The sequence below is a fragment of the Poromitra crassiceps genome, assembly GCF_964638095.1.
Source record: "Poromitra crassiceps genome assembly, chromosome: 15".
In the NCBI taxonomy this organism is placed as follows: Eukaryota; Metazoa; Chordata; class Actinopteri; order Beryciformes; family Melamphaidae; genus Poromitra; species Poromitra crassiceps.
Window position 1 is genome coordinate 29,398,043 of NC_139634.1, and position 27,421 is coordinate 29,425,463.

Consider the following 27,421-nt stretch of genomic DNA (forward strand, 5'->3'; position numbering starts at 1 on the left):
TGTCAAACTAAATGAATGCCTCCAAACTCTTGACAGATTTTGTAATGATACAAAGTTGGTTGAAAATCAGCAAAGTAGCCCTTTAACAGATCCATTGCATTTGATGTGGAGAACATGCCAGAATGCAGATCAAACTGATATAATCTCTTGTGTTGGGATGCACAAGTTTTTACCTTTTAATCCCAGACATGATACTAAAGTCTGGAAGCACTTTCTGTGTGAGGAGATGATGAGTGAAGGTCAACAAATAGACCAACATGTTTTGTAGACTTTACAAGGACCAATGAACTTGTGTTTAAAGGATAGGTGCCAAGTGTCCCACTAGCGTAAATATGGTGGAACTATGGCAAAATACCTTGCAACTGTTGATGTGCCACATTCTGGCCTACAAATGTTGCTGTATATTGGATCTGTAGAAACATCATGGTCAAGAAATTAATTATTATACTTTAATTAGGACAGGGGTTCTCAAAGTGGGGTCCAGGTTCCACTAGGGGTCCCCAGCAATTCCATCTATCAGTAACACTGACATAATTGTATCACTATTTCCATCATGGGTTTCATACACTTTCTGTAATAAAACATCTAAAAGCAAAAATGTTATCAGGTGGGGGACCCCGGGACAAAATCTTATCAAATGGGGGTTCATGGTCTAATTTGTGTCAGTTTAGGGGTCCTTGATGTGAAAAAGTTTGAGAACCAACCACTGCTTTAGGATAGCTACATTATTTTGTTTGCCTAAATGTTACACACAACCAGCGATATGTGACATATCGCTCGTCAGTGTAGGAATTTAAAAAAATAACACAGTCTAAAAAATGGGGGCATTTCCACAATTTTTGGGGGCACTTAAAAAAAGGAATTCCTGCATGAAGTTGCTAAAGTGTAGTGTGGACAACAGCGCACTGTTTGTGTGAGTGTCTTCTTCGTCTTCTTCAGGCAACCAGCTTGCAGGTGTTGAGTGTGTGTTAGAGATGGAAATTAAATGAATTGAATGAAAAGAAAATTATAGAAATCATGGGGGCAATCTTTTCCCCTGGATCGTGGTTTTACGGGCATTCTGAGATTTCTTGGGGGCATTTTTGCCCTTGCCCCTGGCTAAATTCCTACACTGTCGCTGGTTGTGTGATGACATCATATGTCATGTTCAGAGCGCTCTGTGTATCAGCTGTAAAATGTTAAAACATAATATTATGTTGATGTTTAGGTTGACTAAATACCATGCAGTGTGCACATCCAGTGCTTTGTCAGGTGGTTTAGGACCAAGGGGCGTAGTGGAGGGTAAACACAAGTAAACACAGTTTACCCACCTCTTTGAGGCCATTTAGACCTGGCACTAATGTGTTTTCTGTGATCAGATTGCAATCGGACAGTGCTTGACCACTTGAAAGTACAGGTGTAAACGCCCCAAGACACATTCAGGACAGATTGCTAACTGATCAGCCAAACCACCTCCGGAGGCGGTCAGGGATGCATTGTGACCACATTGAACACAAGTGTAAATGCAATGCATCCTCCGTCCTCTAAATCCACATACAACAACAGTCACCACTGTTTTTCTGCTGCTCTATGCTATGGAGCTTGCCTGATCAGATCGCAATCGGATCTCAATGTGGACACTGGAGATACATATTAATACCAGGTGTAAATGTAATCAGTTTAATGTGGTCAAGCACATAATCTGTCAAATCAGACATGTCAATGCATTAAAGAAAGGTAGAAATGCATCAGTCAATACAAAAAATCACAACCAGGTGCTGAAGGAAGCAGTGCAGTTCATATGCTACAAACGCACACCTCGTGCTACAAATGGTCACACATGTGACGTATAGAAGCGGCTGCACCGCTTTAAAAAAAATTGTGATTGACAGACAGGATGCGGAACCCACTTACCTAATTTTATATTAGATAAGATCTAATCTCGCGTCACCAGGCTCTTCCCAAGGAGAAGAGCCTGACACCTTTAGAGAGGCAAAGTGACCGCCTACTTCCTGCTTCAGCACTGTACCAGAGATTTTCATCTGCCATTTATTTTCCCATGGACATTTCGTAAAATGCTTTTAAAAATAGTTTTACTTCGTCAAACCAAACGGTTCAGCTATATTTAGAATTGGGAGAGGCCATAGAACATTTCACTCCGACCAAAACTTAAAAAAACATCGAAAAAATATTTTCTTTAAATCCGCGATTTTTTAACGCCCTGCAGCTCACATACTGCAGTTCAGCCGCTACGCGGCCTCGCCCACAACTCAGCTGTTGCGTGGCCTCGCCTGCCCTATTGACGCATGCACTATATCTCCCGCTCTCTCTCCCTCAGTCTCCCTCTCTCTCTCCGTCAGTCTCCCTCTCCCTCAGTCTCTCTCCCCCTCTCCTCTCTCCCTCAGTCGCTTGTCTCCCTCTTTCTCTCCTTCAATCTCTCTCCCCCGCTCTCTCTCCCTCAGTCTCTCCCCCCTCTCTCTCTCCCTCAGTCTCTCTCCCTCTCCTCTCTCCCTATCCCTCAGTCACTCTCATGTCTGTGTGTGGGTGTGTGTCACTGATGGCATCATCAGCGTCAGCGATGTCACAATGATGTCACAATGCCTATGTATGACATCACTGATGATCAGTGATGTCATCAGTGACATTATCACTGAACTAGTGTCCTCTAGAGAGAGAGTGGCGTCAGCGGAGGACCAAAATGCGAGACTCATTAGCCAATGAACAGCCAGGAATGGGTCTCGCGCTACTTTTGCATGCTAAAATAAAGCTGATAATGTACAATTTGATTCATTTCAAGGGATGAAAACCCCTTTCAAAGTACAACACTGTCTATTTTTCTGCAACTCGACAGTGCTGCTTCTTTTACTCAAGAGTTCCACTTTCTACTTCCTGGAAAAAAACTGGTCCATTGGAGTGAATGGAGATGTCGGAACTCTTCTCTATAGCCTTGTGTGTGTGTGTGTGTGTGTGTGTGTGTGTGTGTGTGTGTGTGTGTGTGTGTGTGCGTGTGTGTGAATTTATGACATCACTGATGATGTCATCAGTGGGACAGAGTGGGACAGACAGAGACAGAGCCCCAGCTCCCATTTATATACTGATGATGATGATGATGATTGACGAATGTGCATGTTTTTAGGCCTTCACATCATTGTGGCATCATCAGCTGATCAGCACTCGATGATGATGTCATCAGTGATGTCACTTGAGCAATTGTGATATCATCAGTGATGTCACTCGAGAATTGTGATGTCCCCCCCCCCCCCCCCCCGACTGCGTTGATATATCCTGGTTTTATGCCAACATTTTTATTCTGGTGATTGGGTCCGATGTCCATAAAGAATTTGTTTTACCTGACAAATGTGGTGGTCACGTTTCAATAACAGCTACAAAGATACAAAGAACCGCTGGATCCGATTGTTCAATCAATCAATTTTACATTTATATATATCTCTAGGTCTCTCCATCCTCCAGACTGTCCCTGCCCTGAATATGTTAGCCGCATTCAGACAGCCTGGGCCGGCTGACAGTTGCGCTAGGAGCCGGGACTAATTCCACACATCCACAGCATCCGCAGTCCTTTGGTATCTACATTAAACTCAGATATTCACATTTGTTTGTAACTGGGTTAGGGCCGAAGTCACGTTATAACTTTTAAACGCCTCAGCTTCTCTGTCTGCTCTCTGTGGCTCCTTTGGGCTGCCCAGCCCCGCCTGTTCACACTGCCTCCCAGCACTGCTCTCTCCAGATCAACAGCGAACACACTCGCACACTGACACACACGAACGAACATTATCTCCTGGTGGAGATAAAAAGGCATAGTAGACTTGCTCCTATGGAATTGTATGCTTACGGGTATCCAAAGGAGTTTATATATATAGCCGATATATATCAGCTATATATAGCCGATACTGATAATAGCCGATAGGGCTGTCTTCGACTCAGAATTCTGTCAGTCGAATCGGATTTGGCTGTTTAATACGAATATTCGACTATTCTTCCTCCCCCCCCTGTTGTTAATAAGACTATCTGGCAGTCAGAAAATTCCTTGGCATGAGCTTGTTTGATTTTGTTTAATTTGGATTTGGTTTTACCATATTAATAGTCCGAAACTTATACCAAAATAGGCTATATATCACGATCTATTGGGAGAAACCAAGCAATTCTATGTAAAATCAGACATTCAGCGCCCTCATATAGGCGGAATGGAATAGTCCTTGATTCATAACCACATTTTGTGACTATTCGACTGTGAGGTTGGCAGTCAAATCAGGCTCCTTCAAACGACTCATCAAATCATGACTATTTGTGGCCACCCCTAATAGCCGATAAAGATACATTTTCCATTATCGGGCGATAATTTATCAGTTCGATTATATTGTGCATTCAATCAATGAGGGGAAACAAGGTGGGTAAACATTTTGGATAGTTTACCCACCTCTGCATTTACCACTACACCCCTATTTAGGAGTTGATGTTAAGCAGCCTAGTGAAAATTACAAATATGGCGAAAAGGCACTATGTAATGTCCAGCCCTTGAGATGATTATCATTCCTACTTTGTAATTGCTAATGTAAGACAGCTTTGACCTCAGCCTTGACAGCTCTGTCTTGTTGACCTTACAGTGAGCAGCAGGCCCATTGAGTGGAAATCTAACACAACCTATGAGCTGATCAGTGCCTCACATTACCAGTGTCCTGCTCGCTTTACATGGATGCACGAGTTTCCACCTTTTCATCCCAGACATGATACAGTTCAGAAGATACATTTCTATAGGATAGGCTACTAGGTTGTAGGCTACTATTAACTACCGTATTATAAATGTAAACATGACAACACTTAATTCATTCTGGCACAAAGGCAGAAGGGGCAATGTTCAGTAAGTCTTGTCAGTTTTCTACCACTAAATACATTTTCACGATGTTATGTTCACTGCACGAAACGAGCAGGGGAAATAAGGACAGATGAGGTCGCCCGAGCGAGCTATCCGCACTAGCATGTCAAGTCGCTGGCTGCTTGCTCAACACCGGGTCAAAAACGTCACAAAAGGACCCGACTCTAAACTATTTATCATAGGCGCTAATAAGCAAGGACCCCCTAAACGGTGCTTACTGGGAAAATGAAGTCGAATGCCAAATATTTCGTACGGCGAAACGAAGCGTGCAGGCTGCAGTGAAGAAGCGCAGCGCAGCAGAGACAGGAAGGGTAGGCACGTCACGGACTGGCCGGACAGTCAGTTTGTCGCCCTTTTATCATACCTCAAAGACATGGTTTTCATATGATGGTCGAGCCGAATCCATCAAATATTAGTATTGTAATCACACAACAATCACACAACAGCTGTAGTGATCGCTGACGTCACTCACCGTCTCGTCATGTTGAGCTTAAGTAGGACAATCTACTCTTCGTAAAGCCAACTGGTTCCATAGTGTAGTGGTTATCACGTCTGCTTTACACGCAGAAGGTCCTGGGTTCGAGCCCCAGTGGAACCAAAATCTTTTTGCCCCAAAACACTTTTACACCATAAGATGCACGTTTTATACATACTCATAAACCTTGAGCAACACTGCATTTCTGCATAATTTAACATAACGCTAATTACCGGTAGCATTGTCCTGGTGATTCCATTAATTGTAGGTGCCAGTTTAGCTTAACAACAACAAAATAAATCATAAAATCCTAGTGTCTTCACTGTGAGCAATCTAGCTATTTCTCATTGTAAACATTATGTGACTTGAATGAGATGATGAGCACCACAAGAAGCACAAATCTTTAGTCTACTATGTAGCCTACCATTCACTGCCAACTACATGTAATAAAACAAGAAGCCTTTATGAGCACAAACCTCCACAAACTGAACAAGTTTATATCTGTTATGTTAAAATGGTGGCGGAAATCCCACATCCAGATCACCGCCAAAATCTGATAAGCTTTCATAGGAGTTGGCTACCTTGCTGATCCACAGTCACAGAGTGGAGGTAAGGTAATATTGGACCCACACAGGCCCTGACACATTGAAATTGCAAACTGCTACATTTTGCTCTAAGAACATTATTGAGCAACAGTAGCTAATCACTAACAACTTACCAAATCCTGTTATAGTTAGATAAAGTAGGGCCTTCGGCATCACATCTGGTGTGTTTTTTGTTGTTGAAATGCTTCCTTTATTTTTTTACACTGAGTTAGCAGTGTACAACTTCGTCAGGCATGTCCTCTCATGTGCGGAACCAGGTGGCAACAGCGCCATCTATTTGTCATAATCGGTAACGTTTGACGATTGATCTTTTATTTTCTAGACTGGATTTGACGAGAGTCTTTACGACGCTGCCTGTAAATATCACGCGTATTATTTATAATTGATTTATTACTCTAGCGAGAAAAACAAAAACGTAGGTAACGTAACGTTAATGGTTAGTGGGCACGGTTGGATCCATGGAAGGATCCCGCGGATATTGTTCGATGCATATTTCCTGGTGTTACATTAATATATGTCCCCAAAATGGCGAATCTAGCAGCAGCAGTTGCAGCTGCCGCGAGTAGAGATCCAGCAGTAGATCGTTCATTACGATCAGTCTTTGGTGAGTATGGTTATGTTACTTATGCATAGGTTTTGCCCAGTAAGTGTATTGACGTCGATAAAAGAACGGTTTGATCTATATAATGCAAGCAAGCTTGTTAACACAGTTAGCCGCCGGCTAATGTTATTGTGCCGCTAACCTAGCTAGGCAACGAGGTAACGTAGCTCACGTTAAGTTTGCAAACACATCTTAGTAACGTTAATGTAAATGGGAATTTACTGTACATTTTATTGTCATCATGCTCTCATGTCATAACTACTATTACAGTGGGAAACATTCCTTATGAAGCCACAGAAGAACAGTTGAAAGACATCTTTTCTGAAGTCGGCCTTGTCGTCAGCTTCAGGTGAGTTAAAGAAAGTGTCATTGAATTTCAGATTTCGTTTATACGTCTTCCATAGCCAGAAACAGGAATTGATCGTTCTCTCTGTCATACAACTTCAAAAGAAAAGAAAAAAATATCATACAACAGCCATCATATAACTTAAAATGGCTAGTTATCACAGTATTATTTTTCTCAAGAGAAAAAGCATGATCATTTTATATTTGCTGGTTTTCAGGTTAGTGTATGACAGGGAGACAGGAAAGCCAAAGGGATATGGCTTTTGTGAATATCAGGACCAGGAGACGGCACTCAGTGCCATGCGGAACCTGAATGGGAGAGAGTTCAGCGGTCGGGCTCTCCGTGTTGACAATGCAGCCAGTGAGAAGAACAAGGAAGAGCTCAAAAGTAAGTATTACATTGTGTTAATCAACACTTGTATAAAGGTTGCCTTTGTGTGTGTTTAAATTAGAATTGGTTGAGAGCTGTTAGGTCAAGGCCAATGTGGGCACCCAGTGTCTATCAGTCTGACGACTAATATGACTCTGGGATAGGCGGACGGGGTTTCCACTGTATAGTTGATGTCCGCGCCAAGACTTCCACTTCCGTCCGCTGTGGTTATTGTTTACAGTCCAACTGACACAAGAACGGAGTTGGAGCTGATCAATTGTAGGTCCAGATGACATTTAGGCTAATAATAATAATAAATAACTGCATATGAGACATCATCGGATGGAAGGGGGCGGGACGTGACGTCCACTCTACAGCGGAAGCGCCGAAATATCGGCCGTCTGTCCCAGAGTCATAGTCGTCAGACTGATAGACTCTGGGTTCTCAGATTGGGTCAAGGCTGTAGCTGCATATTGTTTTTTTTCTTTCTTTCTCAGGCTTGGGAACAGGAGCCCCCATTATTGAGTCTCCTTATGGAGAAAATGTCCAGCCGGATGAGGCCCCAGAGTCCATCAGCAGAGCTGTGGCCAGTCTGCCCCCAGAGCAGATGTTTGAACTCATGAAACAGATGAAGGTGTGTTGGTTGGTTTACTGCCCCTTGTTTTTCACTCATCTCCATTCTCCCTCCAGAGCCTTCAACAAAATGTTCAGTCAATTTTCATGGAACTTGTATTCCAGTTTTGATAAAACTGCTCAACGTTCTAGATTAATCATTCGTTAAGTTGCACATGCTCTTTCTCACCAGAGGTGCGGCAATTCTTCACAACCAATCTGAGTACTGTGGATATTCATTAGGGGTGGGAATCACCAGATGCCCACGATACGATACTGAAACGATACTTCAGTCACGATACGATAGTATTGCGATACTGCGATATATCGATATTGCGATATATTGAATATTGCGATATTTCGATATATTGCGATTTCTTACTTTTTCAACTGCAAATGATGTCCCCAAAGGAAAACTTTGTCAACATCTGGTTTATATAAGAACAATTTTTCAGTCTGTACATCTGACTTCAACCATTTTATTGCAGCAACATTGTCAAGTAGACAGACCTGATGGTTCTGATGTGAACCAAAGTGCCCTTCTGGGACATGTATTAAACTGATTGATTGATTGATTGATTGATTGACCAACAACTTTCATAAAGTCATGTCATAGTTGCATGCACCTGACAAACTGAACTGTTTGTTACAGTCTACTTACAGTCCACCTTAACTGGATGTGTGTGTGGAGGACTACTGTACTTATGTAGTTTTTGCAACTTCACTTCACTTACACAAAACATCTTGTGCAGCCCATTCAGTAACTAGGGAATTTGTAAATTACTGTTATGACAAAACTGTTACTGTTAAAACAAAATGAAAATATGCTACCGTTTGTTTACTGCTGGCCTTGGAACTAAAGTTTATAGTAGCCCGGTGGCCTGGCATGGCCTGCAAAAAAAAAAAAGATTTTTTTTTTTTTGCAATATCGATACAATATCGTCAGGCAAAATATCGCGATACTGTGGTGTATCGATTTTTCCCCCCACCCCTAATATTCATGCCTCCCAAGTATTATAAAGCGATCTTAGGAGCAAGTACAACATTTGTGTTAATCTATTTATTTGATCAAATTATGCACAACATTCTACTGCTGCACCTAATGATTGTTTTCATTATCGATTAATCTGTCAATTAGTTTCTTGACTAATCGATTAGTCGTTGGGTCTATAAAATGTCACACAATGGTGAAAAATGTCAATCACTTTTTTCCCAAAGCCCAAGATGACATCCTCAAATGTCATCTTTTGTCCTGACCAACAATCCACAACTAAAAGATAATCAGTTTACTGTCATAGACTAAAGCAGTGATACTCCACTTGCGGCCTGGGGGCCAGATGCGGCCCGCGAGAGGGTGCAGAGTGGCCCCCCGGACCATTTTCCAATAATAATAATAGTTTTCATTCTGAATTAGAATCTAATTCACAATAAAAACTAACGTGAAATAAAGTTTGACTGAGCTCCAGCTAAATTGTCAAATATCCCCGTCTGCTCGCTACCCAGGCACTTATCTATGTACTTAACCTAAATAACTTAACCTAACTAACTATCCGGTGTGCACAACATTGTCAGACTAAACTCTGACTGACACCCCAAAAACCTACAATCCGCTACAGAAAAATGTATATTGTTTGTTTATTAACTGGCCCCTGGCCTCCTATCATTTCACGGAAGTGGCCCCCGGGCAAAGCAAGTTGAGTATCCCTGGACTAAAGAAACCAGAAAATGTTCACTTTTAAGAGGCTGGAACGAGATAATTTTAGTTTGTATATATTATTATAATTGATTTATAGTATTTGTTTTTGAGCAGGGAACAGACAGACAATGCATATTACAGTTATGATGTAGTTACATTTTCTTAATATTATTATTATTTTCTTCTGATTAATCTCTAAAAAAATTATTTGGCGATTTAATTTTCTGACGATCGATTAATCAAAAAGCAAGCATTAATCGAAAAGCAAGATGGACGGCATGGTGGGGCAGTGGTAGCGCTGTCACCTCACAGCAAGAAGGTCCTGGGTTTGATTCCCGCCTGGGTCGCTGTTGGCACTGGGGGTATGTCTCCACATGCCTTCGGTGCCTAGTGCCCAGGTGGGCTATCTTGTGAAAAAGGGCCTTTCTGTCATTCTGTGTGGAGTTTGCATGTTCTCCCCGTGCTCACCTGGGGTTTCCTCCATAACATCAACCCCCACTAAAAACATGCAAGAAGACGTTGTCTGACCAGCGATGGATGTGAGGAAGTTGTTCCCCGGGCGTTTCACTGCAGCTTCCCACCGCTCCTGGCCTGCTCAATGGAGGAAGGATGAGCCAGGATGGGGAAAATGCGGAGATTGAATTTCACTGCACCATTCTAGCATGTGTGTGTGCCGCCTCCGAACACGTGTTTGCAGGCATTGTAGTGTGGTTGCTTGTGATGATTAAAGACTGGTTTGACCTTCCAGTTTCATTTCATTCATTCAAGAAGTGAAAATATATTTAAGAGGGAATGTGTGGTTGTGGTGAATGAAAAATGCAATTGTTTCCCCAAAAGGCCTTGTTCACAGCACATAATATGCTGATCCGAGTATTAGTGTGTCATGATACTACAGATGCTATCGGTGCACCTCTGTTTCTCACCTCTGGTGGTGCGCTGATACCACCACGTTTGTTGGGTATGGATGACATGGACAAGCCCACAAAACTGAAACATGTAACATAGGAAGAATCCACAATTTTGTGCTTTGGACCTCCTAGTTGCCATTATTCATGTCTAGACTGTCATATTTCTGCATTCTGTTGACTTAAATCCAGATTTCTGTCTTCAGCTGTGTGTGCAGAACAGTCCCCAGGAGGCGAGGAACATGCTGCTGCAGAACCCTCAGCTGGCCTATGCTCTGCTGCAGGCCCAAGTGGTCATGAGGATTGTTGACCCTGAGATTGCCCTGGTGAGACTGATGAGATTAGACGTACCTTACTTGATTTATTGAATGCGGTTAATATTAACTTAATTTAAAGTCGATGATGCAAACGGTGCCTTTTGTTGAATGCCAGTCTGCATGTTTGAGAGGAGCGACTCGGTATATCTCTTGTGTGTTGTGCTACAGAAAATGCTCCACCGTCAGACTCCAGTCCAGCCTCTGATCCCCAGCACTCAGAGTGCCGGACCTCCAGCAGGCAACCCGCCTCCGGCCCAGCCCAACGCAGCCGGCCCCATCCCTCAGCCACAGCCTGTGGTAAGAACAGCACAGTCTTTCTCATGTCGCTGTTGGGTGAAATCCTCGTAACTCCAGTTTTGTGATTTTCGTTTTATCTTCACTTGAAGGATTCCACGCTCCTCCATGGGTTGCAAAATTTATACCAGGGGTTCCCAACCTTTTTTGCACTACGGACTGGTTTAACATTGACAATGTTGCTGCAGACCGGGGGGTGATTGGATAAACGCATAGCGCATAGTTCATATATGTATGAATATAGTAGCCTATCAAATACACAGGTATTTTCCTCGCATGAATATGAAAACATTAACTCGCCAATGTCTGTCCCACACACCGCACCTGTGTTTATTCCACTTTCTCATTTCTGCGTTATACTGTTTCTTCAATCCATCCATATTGTGGATGGCCAGCCACAGTGCCACAAGGCCAGTGCCACAAGATATAAATGCGTTTGTTACTGCACAGAGGTGTGCATTGTAACCCGACGTGCAAATGAACCGATCCAGCGCAGGGCGGGATCTTTTTAATGTGTGCTGGAAAAAAGCATGTTTAATGATCCTCTGCTTTCGCTCCCTTCTTTTTACTTTCATTTTCACGCTCGCTCTCTTAATGACTCTCTTAATTGACTTTGATCCAGAATGCAGTAGGCTATGCAAACATAGCCTACTTTTCAACCCACCGTCATTTGCAAGCGTAGTATGCCAAGTTGAAAGCTTTCCTTCTTTTCTCTTTCTTTCTTCCCTCCCTCCACGTTGTCATTCTCGTTAGGTCAGGTCTCATTTGGTCTCCCCTGCCTATTCTGAAGAAACTCAAGCGAAGTTTCTCAAGATCGCTGCACCCCGCAGACATTCTCACACACGCACACACACGTCAGCGGGCCATCACCATTTAATTACCTCGCGTACGTGTGTGTGTGAGGTGGGCGCAGGGCTGAGGAAAGGTGCAGGCTGGCAGCTCTGCAGTCCGCACAGACAGACCATGTCAAATTTTTGTCTCTCTCTCTCTTTCCCTTCTCCCTACCGCTTCCTCGCGGCCCGGCAGCAAATGCTTTGAGGACCGACACCGGTCCCGGGCCCGGCGGTTGGGGATCCCTGATCTATACAGCCCGGCTTGCTCTTATGAAACCCTTTCACCTATGTCTCCCCTGCATGACCGATGTTAATCTAACCAGTGACTTTTTTTTATCCCAATATTTTATTTTAATTTTGTATAGAACATCAGTGACATTATTAAGGAATCACAGCTTTCACCCTGATGTTTCCCCCCCCCACTGTCTATCTAAAAGCCACAAATGTGGCAAAGTCAGTGGGAAAGCATAAGGTGCTTTGTTGTTTTAGAACTTCAATCTCCTGTTTTATTATTATTTATATAATAATGGCAATCTTAAATTCACATTCCAAATAACATTTGAGATGAATGGATTATTTTTTTCTTTCTTCTTTCACATTTTGGTATGGGACCAGCCTGGAATGCATGTCAACGGGGCCCCCCAGATGATGCAACCCCCTCCCAACATGGCCGGTGTCCCAGGACCCATGCCTGGACAAGGACAAGTACCCGTGGGGCCTCCAGGTAACCATCAAACTACATGCATGCTTACATCACCAGCTAAGTTAGTGGTTAGCATCAATCTTGTGTTGAATGTTTAGGTCAGTGATCGGTAATATGTGGGATGTGACTGTTCCCTTACATCCAACATCAGCCCCGCCTCAGCTGTATGTACATCATGCTGTATGTACATCAGCTGTATGTACATCATGCTGTATGTACATCATGCTGTATGTACATCATGCTGTATGTACATCATGCTGTATGTACATCATGCTGTATGTACATCATGCTGTATGTACATCAGCTGTATGTACATCATGCTGTATGTACATCATGCTGTATGTACATCATGCTGTATGTACATCATGCTGTATGTACATCATGCTGTATGTACATCATGCTGTATGTACATCATGCTGTATGTACATCAGCTGTATGTACATCATGCTGTATGTCGAACATAGTTTTGTTTGAGAAATGAGTCACCCTTCAGCTGACTACCTCCATGTTACTTCACCATTTTCCCACTCATTGTTGAAGTATTTATTCTGTCTGGGTTTAGGCTTTTCAAAGCATAGCATACACACACACACAGACACACACACTCCCTGGTCTGGTCCCTGAAGTGACTACCTACTTTTTTGTGCTCATTGAATCAAGGAAAAATCCACACTCAAACAGGCAAACGTAGGCAGTGTGATTTTACGTCAAAATATTTCCAGTGCAACCAACCTCAAAAGAATTTGATAGCAGAATTGTTTTCAGTTATGTAAAACATCAGTTGTAAATGACAGGTTTTTGAGTCATCTCATCAGAATCAATCAAAGAGCAAGGGCTTCTTTCTACTCACCATTTTTGCTATATTCATACTAGTATGGCCTTATAACTTTTGGCTGGGAGCAACAAGTTCACCCTATCCTCTGGGGATGTTGAAAGTCATTCTGGGAAATGTAGGACATCATTAACTGAAGTAGATGAGGCAGTTTGAGGGAAAGTGGTTCACAAAGTAACTCTTGGAATGCATTGGACATGACGAATAGATTATATCTAGCAGTGTAAAATAATATACTGTATATATATATAATTATAATTTTGTATACATGTTCAGGGTTCCCACCCATCTTGGAATGTCTGTACATTTTATGGTTGCATTTCCAGTCTTTGAAAAATGGAGTCTTTTCCTGGGGGATTATTCCCTGGGTTTTCTGCGGGTTTGCAGCTTCTGGCAGGCAGCCATCGTGGAGGTCCTCCACTCCTGGGCAGCAACTGATAACATTTTAAAACTTACGACTTGGCCGTCTAAACAGTATGGAACAAATATGACTCGTTTCAGTGCCGTTTCTAACTGGTCATTTCACCAGTGATACAGCTCATGAATATTGTTTAGTTAATAACCGTATCTAGCCCACTAACATCACTGTTTTATTGTTAACACATCTGATCTACACAACAGTTAATGTCGTAAAGCTAGTTGCTGGCATTAGTAGGGGGTTGTGGTTGTCTGTTAATATTAAGATCAGTTGCTGTGCTAAATTAACTTGCTGACTAGTTAGCTACCTAACAAAAATCAGAAGAAAATGTGGTGTGATGTGGCACAGTAATCAAAATTTGGGAACTTTTCAGACCATCCAATTTACTTAGGATACTGAAAGCACCTACACCCACACCACAACTAGATTTTCAGATATCTTTGGTTTCTAGCATGTATATTATACAATATGTAGATAAAATAAAAATAGGCATACAACAACCATAATAATGGAGAACAAAGCTATAAATAATTTAACATTCCATCCATAAACAACAGGTGTACCTGGAAACAGGATAAATATTGAATAACACAGTAAGTATTTGTAATGTCTATAACAATGTATACCTACCTACTTGTGAAACAAACCTATTTTTTGCATGGTTCTCGAATCTCGAGTGAACCTGATGTTGGAACACCAGCTGTGTTTGCTTGGAGGTTTGGGACACCACTGCAAAGCCTCTTTGCTAATGACCCCCGCCCACTGCAAAAATATTTTCTGAAGAGATAAATGACAACATAACATCTGAAAAGTGTATTTTGTTGCATGTTTTATTCTTGGAGATTGTTCTAGTTCCCCCCCAACCCTTTTTTTTCTCCTCTCTCTCTCTCCACGTTATGGCTCAGTTTGGTCACTAGGTGTCATGATAGCCTTGGAATCAGTGGAGCTCCCAGTCCCTTACACAGGATATACTCGGTCATGGTTCTCAGTAGCAGAGCAGGTTTGGAAATGGAGCTGAAGATTCTTCTTAGATGGTTGACATTCAAGGGCCTGATTCTTTCTGTTCAGCACATGAATGTCTTTATATAGTAAGGTTACCCTTCTAAACTAGTTTCATCACCATGAATTCATCCCTTTTTATGTGTGTATGAGAGTGAGTGAGAATGTCATGAGCATGCTTTAAAAAAATGCTCTGAAAGTGTTGCTTTCCTGTCTGAGTCGTGTGTCTCCTGTTCTTTTCACTTTAATGCTGGCTCAGGAAACCTTCAGCATTCTCCCACAGGATCGTCTGGGCAGGCTGCAATCGAGCGGCCTCAAGGTATCACCCATACTCCCTCTGCTCTCTAGTCACATGATACGATTGTTATGGCCTGGCCACCGCATTAGAGTTAGCCTTATTGTTCGACAGTTGGTAAATTGCATGTCAACCATCATCAAATAAGAAATTTACCGTTTCATATTCAGCCAGCAATTAATCAACCCTGTTTGTATGGAGAGGGCGATCTCTCTGGTGAACAGTATAAGTACAGCAAAGCATGCCATGTTACGGTAGGTGGGAAAGGTGTGGTGGTGACGCCTGATGTGAACTAGGTTTTGGGCCAGCTGCCCATAGTATAATCCTGGTATGACTCTGTCACAATGTCCCTCTGTCACTCTCCCTCCCATGACTGGATGTGCTCATGAAAGAGAAACTGGCCTTGCAGGTTAACATTAAAGAGCGATGTGTCATAAGACAAGAAAGAATGATTTCACAACACATCAAATATGAAATATGTGCGCTATGAAATGAGGTCACATTCTCTTTTAACGCGACATCTCAGGAACGCCTGAAGGGAATTTCTTCAAATTTGGCACAAACATCCACTTGGACTCGAGGATGAACTGATTCGACTCAGACTTTGCTTGTTGAAGGTCAAAGTTGAAGGTCACTGTGACCTCACGTCCGTCCCGTCAAAGGTCAAGGTCACTGACCTCACAAAAGAGGTGTTTTTGGGGCTTCAGCAGCCTACTAATTGGCTGAGGCCGGGCACGTTTGGCCAGAAAGCATTATAAAGACTTTATGGCTCTAGGCACAAAGATGCTTAGGATGCTCTGTGGTGCACCTTAGGGTGCTGAGGCGAAGGCTAAAAGAACTCTGTAGCCCCATCAGCTCACCATCATTAAGGGGGTGGGAGGTCTTCCTCCTTCCTGCTGCCTCCAGGGTTCCACACTCAGCCATACAGCAGAGCCAGCCCTTTTTAAGCGGTTTGTTAATCCTGCCTGCACCCCCAACTTTGGAGATGTATGCTCTGTATGCTTTAACATTGGCATACATCAAGTTTGAGGTCTTATTCTCCCCTGTTACACATTTCATGTAATTAGGTGAAGTCAGTCAGGCTGTACGAGGGGTCAGAGACACGGTTGATGTCTCCAGAGAATGGAATGAAGGTGCTGGGATGTTGTGTCTGTAATCCTGGGCCATGACAGCTGAGTGGATGACATCATGTGCTGAACCCACATTATCCCAAGGCAGACTTGTGAGAAGTCCTGCAGCAGGCGATATAGCCACAAGCCCACCGCCAGCAGTTTATTATTTGGACTACAGATGCTAGCCTTCATGTCTCGGTTCTGCTCACATCAGTTGAGCATGTTCAAGGAGTCCAGTGTATTCTCTTGTTGCTGTCTCTCTGTGTGCAGCATGTCCGGCTGGATTGTCAATATTTCCATCCATCCCACCCTGACCCCGGGTAGACATCTTATTTGCCAACGATCTCAGGTTCCCTGTGACCGTAGATGGAAGGTCGCGTATAAATCTCCTTATTTTCTCGCTTTCGACCGCGCTCGCTTCCCTGTCCATTGTGCCAGCAGCTCGGTTGGCACATTCTTTGGACGAGCGCCAGGAGGGTAGGACAGTGCAGTACCACAGTCCAATAGTGACCTAGAAAGGTATAAAAACAATGTGAAACAGTTGGAAAAATGTAAGACAAATGCAAACCAGTGGTACATTTAAACACGATCTGAGTGGTGAATAGAAAAAGGGGTGAGATAAGAGTCAAAGAGGTGCTGCAACACTCATCATGAAACTATGAACCAGTAGTGAGGTGTTAAATGGTAAATGGTAAATGGCCTGCATTTATATAGCGCTTTTATCCAAAGCGCTTTACAATCAGTAGGTAGTCTACATTCACCCATTCATACACCGATGGCGGCAGGCTGCCACCCATCGGGAGCAATTTGGGGTTAAGTGTCTTGCCCAAGGACACGACAGCAGCTGGGAGGGAGCGGGGATCGAACCGCCAACCCTTGCGTCATTGGCCGACCCGCTCTACCTCCTCAGCTAAAGCCGCCCCCAGGTGTTACACCCGTCTCTTTTTAATGGGGCACTTAAAGTAGATGGGATACAAATCAGACCCTAAACATTGCTTTTGTACCTAACATTGTACCATTACACAAGATGTAATCTAACAGTCGACCGATGAGGTCAGGCTAAGCAATAAAATAGACCGATCAGACAATCGGCATCTTTCACTAGCTGTCTAATCTAGATGTATTACATAGTTGAATATGTGTGAGTAAAAGGTTGTTGGGCTTATCAGGTGCTTCCTTCACGGACATTTCATTGATTTAGGCCCATGCTACCTCAAGAAGGCTCAACAGTGCATTCTCCTCTACCCCTGCTGTACCCACAGACTTCACATTGCTGTGTGGCTGTTATCTAAGACCTGTAGCCCCACATCTCTACCTCATTGATTACCTGCACACAATATGACCTCAATTATCTACATTCAAAATACAACTATACTGCCGTCTGTGCTCTATTCTGTATCTCTGAGTATGGGCTTCAGATGTAGTAGCATTACATCCTTGCTCGATAATTGTGCAGACTCACGTGTCATCAGTGCTTATAGAAGTCAGTCATTGGTCAGGTATAGACACTGCGGAGCATGTCATCATTCAGAAACCACGCCCAAAACGGGGGGAAACAAAAAAAAAACTGGCGTTCTCCTATGTCACGTGCATGGTCGCGTGTTTCACACAAAGATCATATATACGGAAGATGAACAATCCAACTTACTTCCTTGAGAGCTAGATCCACATTTTTCTTCTTTGCAATTCTCAATGCCTTCCTTGTTTTGTTCTTGTTTTGTTCGGGAGTACAAAAGAACTTTAATTGGCGATTTTTTTACATTTGTTTTCTGCGCAGCCCACCACACAACAGCTTTTAGATACGTTTAATTCAAGGAAAATTACGCTGGTGTGTGGAAATGAATGGAGAGCTTTCCCCCCGTGATGGGCGTGGCTTATTTAATGCAGTGTCTCTATGGTAGTACTAATTATGTCGAGAAATCCCACGTGATACTTAATTACAATGAAGATATGACCGTATTAGTTATTGGCGCATGTCTTCCTCATCTCCATGTTGTCTGTACTCTTCATTATCATGCCGATCTATTCTGTGACTGTCTCTTGTTTTGTGGTTGTACTTTTGTGTGGATGGTGAGATCTTGTAAATAGTACCACTTCAATGTTTTATGAGTTCTCCTCCATGTTGTTCCCTCTGCTCCTTCCTTGTACGGGTCCTTCTTTGACATTTGTCTGAAGCGAAATGGTGTGAAGGCTCCCCAGTCACTATTGAATTCCCTTGACACTGGGACGGCCACTTCCCATTGATTCAATTTCTGACAGTTGGATGGATGTAGACTCCAAGAGTTACTACTCTTGAAGACCTGAGATGTTGAGAAGACAGAAAAGTTCAGTCGACTCTTGTTGTTAGTGGACATTAGGCCTGCACGATATGAGGAAAATCTGCGATGTGCGATAACATTGTTCAATATAGCGATGACGATACAACTTGCGATAAATAAACAAATATTAAAGTATGCATATTAGCTATACACTTCCTATGTCTTTCTGCTTTAATAATGCTAACATAGACCCCAAACATAGCCTATTGCCCACTGAATAAAGAAATGAAATACACACTGACTCTAGCTGAAACTACACACAGCGTGTATGGGCTTTGGCAGGGGGGCGGAGCACACTGTTGCAAGGGAAAGGTGTATGCTGGATTTACAACACAAGACAAAATGATCAGATGCTGAGTGGGAATGCATGACGCATGTAAATAATACCACTTTTGTTATTCATTGCGTTTCAGGCAGTCTTTGCGATGTGTTTATTGCGCATGTTCATATTGCGATAACGATGAAAATACGATTAATTGTGCAGCCCTAGTGGACACACCTCTTTGTCCAAATCCAGGTCAGTCAGCCACGGTCCACGGATGAGATACTTCACTCCTCTATACTTGTGCGCTTTCAAACCTCTCTGTCGTTCACTGCACTTCTGTTTCTTGTTTATTCAGCAACAGCATCTAATTAATCAAATAGGATGGAAGGAATAAGTTGTCATACTGTGAAACATCTTAATTTTGCATTTTCACGCAATCTTCACGCACCTCCGTCTCCTTTTCTTGTATTCAATCAAATTCACATAATGCCACAAAGTTCCAACCTGGAAGCGCGGGGGAAGGCGCATTTTAATTGTTTCAGACAAATGAATTTCAATGCTCAGGCATCTCCTAAAAAAAATAACAGAAAAATTTGCCACAAAGGACAAAACAAGTTCTTTTTTTGGTCAGAATACAGGAATAGTTTATGACAGCTTCAGTTGGAAGAGATGGAAATTGTGAATTTGGACACTGGCCTTAATTCTTTAGGGGCAATTTCCTATGATGTTTGCCTTACCCTTAGTTTAGGTCAATGCCAATTCCCTCTGTCTTTGTGCCATTGGTCTGTATATACTCGGGACTTGTTAGAGATTACTAAGGCAAACTGTAATCCTCCCATTCCATCTTGCAAGCCTACTATTTGATTGGTTCCTGAAGCGCACTATTTTCCTGCCATCGTCAGTGGTGATGCCAGTCAATAGCAGCCCAGGTCAAATGTCCTGGAGCCATTCTGCTTACTGGCAGACGTAAAACAACTCTACTCCGCCTGCTGTTTAATACCACAGACACTTTTGAGTATCAACACTGACATGAAATTGGACCACAATGGAAACAAGTCATGGACTTTATTGTGTTTTATTCCTCGACAATTTTAATACAGGTTTATGGATTTGATCTGTTCATTTGTATTTTTAAACAACTGTCTTAATAAATTAATTGCCGAGTATGCTGTCAAGCAACATGGCGCAAAGCAGCATGTGGACAATATATCTCTCAATATATAATGTGTGTGCTATGGGACATAAATTAAATCTATTAGAATTTCCATCAATCTATCCATTTTCTGCACCTCATATGATGACGACATGCATTTCTTAAAGGTTAAAGAAGCTACATTCAGTCCTAAAATAGGCTGCTGCACTAAATGCATTCTAATCAGATTCACACGGTCATTTTCTAAGACGTTTCCAGACCAACAAAGGAGACCAACAAAATACTCTTTCTTGGAAATGTTCAAGACGTTCCTGCCTCCCTAAATATAGATTATTATACTAGAAGTATTGCATCCTTCAGACATGCAAAATGAGCCGGAGTAATACTAGGTCAATTTCAATTCAGAAATCGTGCATGAGGGAGTCTACTCTGTACCGCAGAAGTCATTTTCGCTGCAATATCATCTGGATATTTATCTGCAAATTAGGCTTCTTGCGAGTCATATCCAGCTTATTACATGATGTAACATTTAAGCCCAGACTGTCATGTTAGACAAATTATGTAATGATTATTTCTGAGCAAATAAGTGTCCACAGATTACTGTCACGACTGTGACCACGTCTAGATCATTGGTCTAGATTGATTGATTGACTTTAGTCATGTTGTCAATGTGCACTAACATTGAGTTTGGGTAGATTCAGGTAGCTGTCTGTGCTTTTCCTGTGGCTTTTATTAGTACATGTGTGTGGTGCAGTAGACAATAGACATGATTGTACTAGCAAAGCTCACACTGACGCACCCATTGCTCTTGACCTTTTCTCTGTAATAAATGCCTCCCGTCTTGATGTTCACATGGCTTAATGACACCAGATTTACAAGACACAAGTAGGCAAATATTTGCATGTCGTTTTTTTTCTGTCTGTGTGTCTGGGATGATGTTTATTGTATTTTTTCACCCACAAGATTTCAGTTGTTTTGCACATGCAACTCCCACTTTATTTTTAATAGGAGATTATGGTTTTACCCCCCCGTCCAAGCTTTTGTGTGTTAATGAACACACCCCTATTCTTCCAGCCATCTTCCCCCCTCTCTGCCTTCCTGTTGTGTGTGGACATGCCTGTGGCAGTTTGCTGTGATCTCTGTTTACATGTATCTACTATCTACTCTGTCCAACTGCGGTTGTTCTGAGAATGAGATATCTATTCTGTGTGAACACTTGCCTTTTGCGGTCATGTGTGGTTTGTGAATTCCACTATGCCCTTATCCAGATATCTTGATGTAAGTTAAGGCGTGCATCTTTTCCTGGGGACCAGTGAGGTAGGGGCGGGGGGGGGGGGGTGGGGGTGTGGTGGTGTGTGTGTGTTGGGCGGGGGGGTGTGGTGGTGTGTGGTGGTGTGTGTGTGTTGGGGGGGGGGGGGGGGGGGTGTGGTGATGTGTGTTGATGTGTGGTTGAATATGTGATTTGTTCCACTCAGGACCAGGAGGTATCCCACCCAGAGGCCTGCTGGGAGATGGTCCCAATGATCCCAGAGGAGGGTCTCTGCTGTCTGTCACTGGAGAAGTCATTGAGCCCAAGTAAGAGATTCACTTGGATCACATTGCCTTAACAATAGTTAAGTGTGTATTTTGGACAGGTGTTTGTTGCACAAAAGTGGTGATGGACAGCTTAGACAAACACTTTGATCATGATTAATTTTGGGTTTTGGACAAAATAGGTTAAAGGAAAACTAATGTGATGTCATTTGTGCATGAATGACACCACTGGCATCAACCTTAAATAAAATCAACTCTCAATAACTGTCAAACTAAATGAATGACTGCAAAACTGTTTTCACTTTTCTGATACTAGGCATCTTGCGCGCTATGTGCGCTCGATTCCTAGGTTCGCCCGCTGCGCGGCCTCGCCCGTCCTGCAGCTCGCCGAGCTGGCCCTGCGGCTCGCATACACAGCTCGGCTGCTGCGTGGCCTTGCCTGCCCTATTGGCACACGCAATGTCTCCCTCAGTCTCTACCCTTCTCTCTCCCTCAGTCTCTCCCCCCCCTCTCTCTCTCTCTCTCTCTCCCTCTCTCCCCCTCTCCTCTCCCTCAGTTTCTCTCGTGAGCCTTAGACTGATGACATCACTGGTGACATCATCACTGAACTATAGCCTCAGCCTTAGGGCAATCAGCTTTAGGGCAATCAATGCCATCACTGATGACATCATCACTGGGACTTTGTGTGCGTGTGTGAGTGAATTTATTACATCACTGATGATGTCATCAGTGGGACAGACAGACAGAGACAAACAGACAGAGCCCTAGCTCCCTATATATATAATGTATAGATGGATGGATATGAGATCATGTGCAAAATAAATAAGTTATCCTTTAAGTTGCCAGTTGGATTTTAGAAGGGTGTCAAAAGCCATCTCTAATGTGGTGTGTGTGTGTGTGTTACCTATATCTCTACATCTAGCCGGGGCTACATGGGACCTCCACCACCTCACCAAGCACCACCACCCGTACACATGGGCCAAATGGGTCAAATGGGCCAAATGGGAAGTGGACCCCCTCCGGATATGAGGGGACCCCCTCATGACATGAGAGGCCCACCCATGGCCCCCATGGCTGAACCCAGAAACATGATGGGAGATCCCAGAGGACCCCCAATGATGGAGCAGCGGGCACCTCCCATGATGGAGCAGCGGGCGCCTCCCATGATGGAGCAGCGGGCACCTCCCATGATGGAGCAGCGGGGACCTCCAATGGAAAGCAGAGGTAGCTGTGCTTCAGCTTAAATTGGTGTGCTTGTTGAGAACCCCACTGCAGACACGTTTTTCTCTTGTCTCTCCAAAACCATTTGTCCTCCAAACATCACTATCTTCTAGGGGTGTCACAATATATCGTCCCACGAAATTTCGCGATAGTAAAACGTCACGATATGTATCGTTGAGATGAAATCTCATATCGCAAAAAAAAAAAAAAAAAAAATTTTTTTTTTTTTTTTTTCAAAAAATAGACTAAGAAACGTCTTTGTTTGTTGAAGTTCAATGTGTGGAAAGTAGTTCAGTTGAACAAGTCTCTGAAGAGACACATGAGAAGTTATACAGGAGAGAAACCATTCAATTGAGTTTCTGGCAAAACTGTTTACTTGACACGAAAAACTGAAGATGCATAAAAAATAGATTAAGAAAAGTCTTGTTGTTTGAGTTTGAAGAAAAACTGAAGATGCATAATGAGAATTTATACTGCTGAGAAACCTTTTAGTTCAAAGTAAATCTAAGTGACGGTGTAACTCATTCTATTTCAAGATAAGCCTTATCTCCAATCTCATGTTTTTTCTAGTTGTTATTGTAATAACAATTTCCCACAACAGCATGTTTTGTATTTGTGCATTTCAAATAAAATACTACTTTTCCAGTCATATATTGTCATTATTCAAGTTTAAAAAAATATTGTTAAAATCGTATCGTATCGTATCGTTATCGTGAACCCAGTATCGTGATACGTATCGTATCGTGAACTGAGTGTATCGTGACACCCCTACTATCTTCTATTTTCACTTTCTCCTAATTACTTTCTATTTGAAAAGACAAGAGAGCCATGCGTCTTAGAGCTGCCGGTTTGATTCTGCACAGGCTTCTTTATCCTAGTTTAAATCCATGTGTAATCCTGTGCATGTAGTTGACACTTTGGGTGTGTTTGTAATAAATCTAGCTTGAGCAACATCAGAGCCCCTCCACCCTTCCAAGCACCACTCATGCTCATGGGCCAAATGCCAATAAACAAGACAAAAAGTCCTTTGTCTCAGCAGTAGGTTTTAAGTTCCATTGCTTTTTGTCATGGTCATCGTTTTGTAATAACTGTTATTCCTGATTTCCAAACTGCACTGTGGCAATTGTGTGTGTCACAGAATGAGCACAGTTGTGTATGGCCTGACAATGCACCCTAAACTTCAGGTAGTACTGCAGTTGCTCTCAAATATAAACCATTTCCTCATATTTATCAGAGGCCAACAAGACTTCTCAGTATGCAAACCTGTTTGCATTGAATGCTTGTTATGTTGTGCACCATGACATTGAGCATCTATATTATAATTTGATTGCTGTGTATTAATGAACTTTCACCTCAAATGGTCCAACTCATTTCTAAACCTATTTGCCAATGAAGAGATGGATCCTCTGTGTTCAGTGAGGCCTGGATGGTCTGATTTGCCAGCACCCATAATGTAAATGGACTGACAAGGCTCTGCTTAGCATCGCTGACTCACCCTGGTCTTGGTTGTTTGTGTCCTCAGGTCGTGACCCCCGGGCCATGGACTCCCGCGGCTCGGTGTCTGGGCAGAGGGTTCCCATGACAGGTGCCATGCAAGGCCCCGGCCCCCACAACATGGGTCCCAATGCTCCTCCACCCGCAAGACAGGTAATGGCTGCATCTAATGTCTTATTCAGTACTGTAGTACTTATTGCTTCTAGCGTCCCACGGTTTCACTTTCGTTCAAATGATATGAAAACAAATAACCAGAATTAGAACTATTACTTCCAGGCTCCCTTGTCCTGTGTGTAGTTGTAGAAATGAAGACACAGATTAGTGTCACTTAGTGCAAGGGGTGTGAATCTCTCCTCAGATCGATTCAATGTTCATCTTGATATGTAGTTTGTGATTCAATACACAGTCGCATCACATTCACAAACGCAGGGATTAGTCATAGTTAAGTTGGACTTGGAGGGAGAAAGAAAGATGGGGAAAAAAGGAACACTACTAGAGACATCAAGATTCACAGTTTGGACTTTTATCTTTTGAACACTGAAAACGAACGGTGTGTTTGGTCGTGTGTCCTCTAGGGTCCTGGTCTTTCCGGCGTTCCACAGTCGGGAGGAGGCTTCAGCCCGGGACAGAACCAGGTTTCCTCACAGGACCAGGAGAAGGTGTGTGTGTGTGTGGGGGGGGGGGCATAATGTAAACCAGCCCCAGAACAGATGCGATACGGCTGAGAACAGACCCACACTCATGTAATCTGTCAGACGTATGCGGGATCCGACAAAAAATAGAACAGGTGCGTGATTTTTCCATACCGCATGTATCGCCCATCAATTAACATGGGCGAGAGTCGATCCGGCAGTTTTACCGGAGCCGCAACGCAGCCGTAACGCATCTGGTGTACATTGCCGGTTAGTAGGGGTGTCACGATACACTCAGTTCACGATACGATACGTATCACGATACTGGGTTCACGATAACGATACGATACGATTTTAACAATATTTTTTTAAACTTGAATAATGACAATATATGACTGGAAAAGTAGTATTTTATTTGAAATGCACAAATACAAAACATGCTGTTGTGGGAAATTGTTATTACAATAACAACTAGAAAAAACATGAGATTGGAGATAAGGCTTATCTTAAAATAGAATGAGTTACACCGTCACTTAGATTTACTTTGAACTAAAAGGTTTCTCAGCAGTATAAATTCTCATTATGCATCTTCAGTTTTTCTTCAAACTCAAACAACAAGACTTTTCTTAATCTATTTTTTATGCATCTTCAGTTTTTCCTGTCAAGTAAACAGTTTTGCCAGAAACTCAATTGAATGGTTTCTCTCCTGTATAACTTCTCATGTGTCTCTTCAGAGACTTGTTCAACTGAACTACTTTCCACACATTGAACTTCAACAAACAAAGACGTTTCTTAGTCTATTTTTTGAAAAAAAAAAAAAAAAAAAAAAAATCACGATATGAGATTTCATCTCAACGATACATATCGTGACGTTTTACTATCGCGAAATTTCGTGGGACGATATATTGTGACACCCCTACCGGTTAGTGTCTGCTGCCTTGGGAAAGATTGAAAAAGTTTAACTTCATCAGGTCTCCATTTGGAGGTTATGATCATCGACTTTTCAAATGGTCTATGTTCCCCATTCACCCTAACCTGACGCTGCCAGATGGATGCTTTAGCTGTGCATGTAAGAGTGATTGAGTCCTCACCGTCCTCATCGTCGTAAAGTTGCCTTCGAAGCATGAGGTTTGATTATAACGAACTAGTTGTGTGGCTTAGCCTTCCCAAATGTTGAGGGTCGTTTTTTAGAATTTAATACATAGAATTGGGAACGCTACATTCAATTTCATTCAGACTGCCTGTCACTTCCGCGGCGGCAGCCATGTTGACGAGTGAAAAGAACTACAAAGACCATGTGCGTCACACAGAAAGCCCGCCTAAGGCTGCCGCTGATTCGTCGAGCCGGCCATGGTTCGGCCAATCATCTTAACTGCCTGTGCATGACAAGATGGATTACGTCGAGAGAATCTCTTTTGATCTCGCGAGGTTATCCATCTTGCAAGCAAGGTTACATTCACCCACCCACATGTATAAAGGAGAATTGGCACAAGTAGAATAGGCTGGGTGGCACTGCAGCTTAGCAGAGTTAGAGATGTCGTCCCATAACCAAAAGGTCTCCAGTGTGTCAGCTGTTCTGTCCATCAGTAAACCTGTTGTAGTGCCCTTGGGCAAGACACTGAATTCCTGCTCTGTCATTTATTGCAAGTCACTTAAAAAATAAATAAATCATAATGACAGTTAAGCATGAACAGAAAGGACTCCTTGAATCCTTTAACCCTAACTTGAATGCACTATTGTTAAATAGTTTTGGTGGGGGGGTTTTCTCTGCAGGCTGCCTTGATCATGCAAGTTCTGCAGCTCACGGCAGAACAGATCGCCATGTTGCCTCCAGAGCAGCGGCAGAGCATCCTCATCCTCAAAGAGCAGATCCAGAAGACGGCGGGAGCGCCTTGAGGACCTGACCGCCGCCCAGACGCGCACATGCAGGCTGGAGGTAGGTGGAGGCGGAGATTCTATCTTTCCAGTCACATTCCTCCGGCTTCTGTCACGATTGAGAACCTACTCGCTCGACACATTCTCGCTTGTCGTTGTGGAGACTCTGTAATGTTATCTGCTAATTCTCTTCCTGGACTCAATTACCATTGTTGTTTTTTTCTTCAGGCCTGGGAAACGGTCTTACCTTCACCCCCTGATCCTGTCCTCATCAGTTTGAACCGGTCTGAAGACACCACCTCATGTCAGTTCGGAATATTTTATAGGTTGTTTTGTATCGTAGTGTCTTGTGTTTTTGTACAGGAGGGTGAAGTTGACGCTTGGGAATGGAAGAATAAGTGAATCTTTTGAGCCGACGACATTTTTGAAAGCGGAACCGATAAAGGCCAGAACTGGCATGTCATGAGGTTTCATTCTTTTCCAACAAAGCCCAATATTTTCATTTTATGGTTTTGGAAGTTGTTGTCTGGATATTTTCTTTGCCAATAAATACTGAGACAATGGCTGTTTTTTCTTTTCTTTTTTTATTCAAATGCGGTCAGGAATGACATACAGGTTAGGTTAGGTGGGAGGTAAAGTGACACAGAA

At 42.9% G+C, this 27,421-nt stretch overlaps 1 protein-coding gene across 1 annotated transcript; it reads left to right on the forward strand.

Moving 5' to 3' along the window:
• Window positions 1-6,469: 6,469 nt before the first annotated feature.
• cstf2 (cleavage stimulation factor, 3' pre-RNA, subunit 2) lies at window positions 6,470-27,336 on the forward strand. Its single transcript, XM_083652053.1, has 13 exons — window positions 6,470-6,554; window positions 6,822-6,900; window positions 7,115-7,284; window positions 7,764-7,900; window positions 10,686-10,805; window positions 10,965-11,093; window positions 12,539-12,647; window positions 21,494-21,593; window positions 22,474-22,775; window positions 24,295-24,419; window positions 24,842-24,925; window positions 26,672-26,834; window positions 27,002-27,336. The coding sequence occupies exons 1-12, from the start codon at window positions 6,476-6,478 to the stop codon at window positions 26,792-26,794; spliced, it is 1,557 nt and encodes a 518-aa protein (XP_083508179.1). The 5' UTR covers window positions 6,470-6,475; the 3' UTR covers window positions 26,795-26,834; window positions 27,002-27,336.
• The last annotated feature ends 85 nt before the right edge of the window (window positions 27,337-27,421 follow it).

Bases quoted from the DNA above. Each gene is read 5' to 3' on its own strand.
- cstf2 (XM_083652053.1), top strand. From the start codon at position 6,476: ATGGCGAATCTAGCAGCAGCAGTTGCAGCTGCCGCGAGTAGAGATCCA. The intron at 10,806-10,964 runs GTGAGACTGATG...GTTGTGCTACAG, and splicing joins TTGACCCTGAGATTGCCCTG to AAAATGCTCCACCGTCAGAC. The intron at 24,420-24,841 runs GTAATGGCTGCA...TGTGTCCTCTAG, and splicing joins CTCCTCCACCCGCAAGACAG to GGTCCTGGTCTTTCCGGCGT.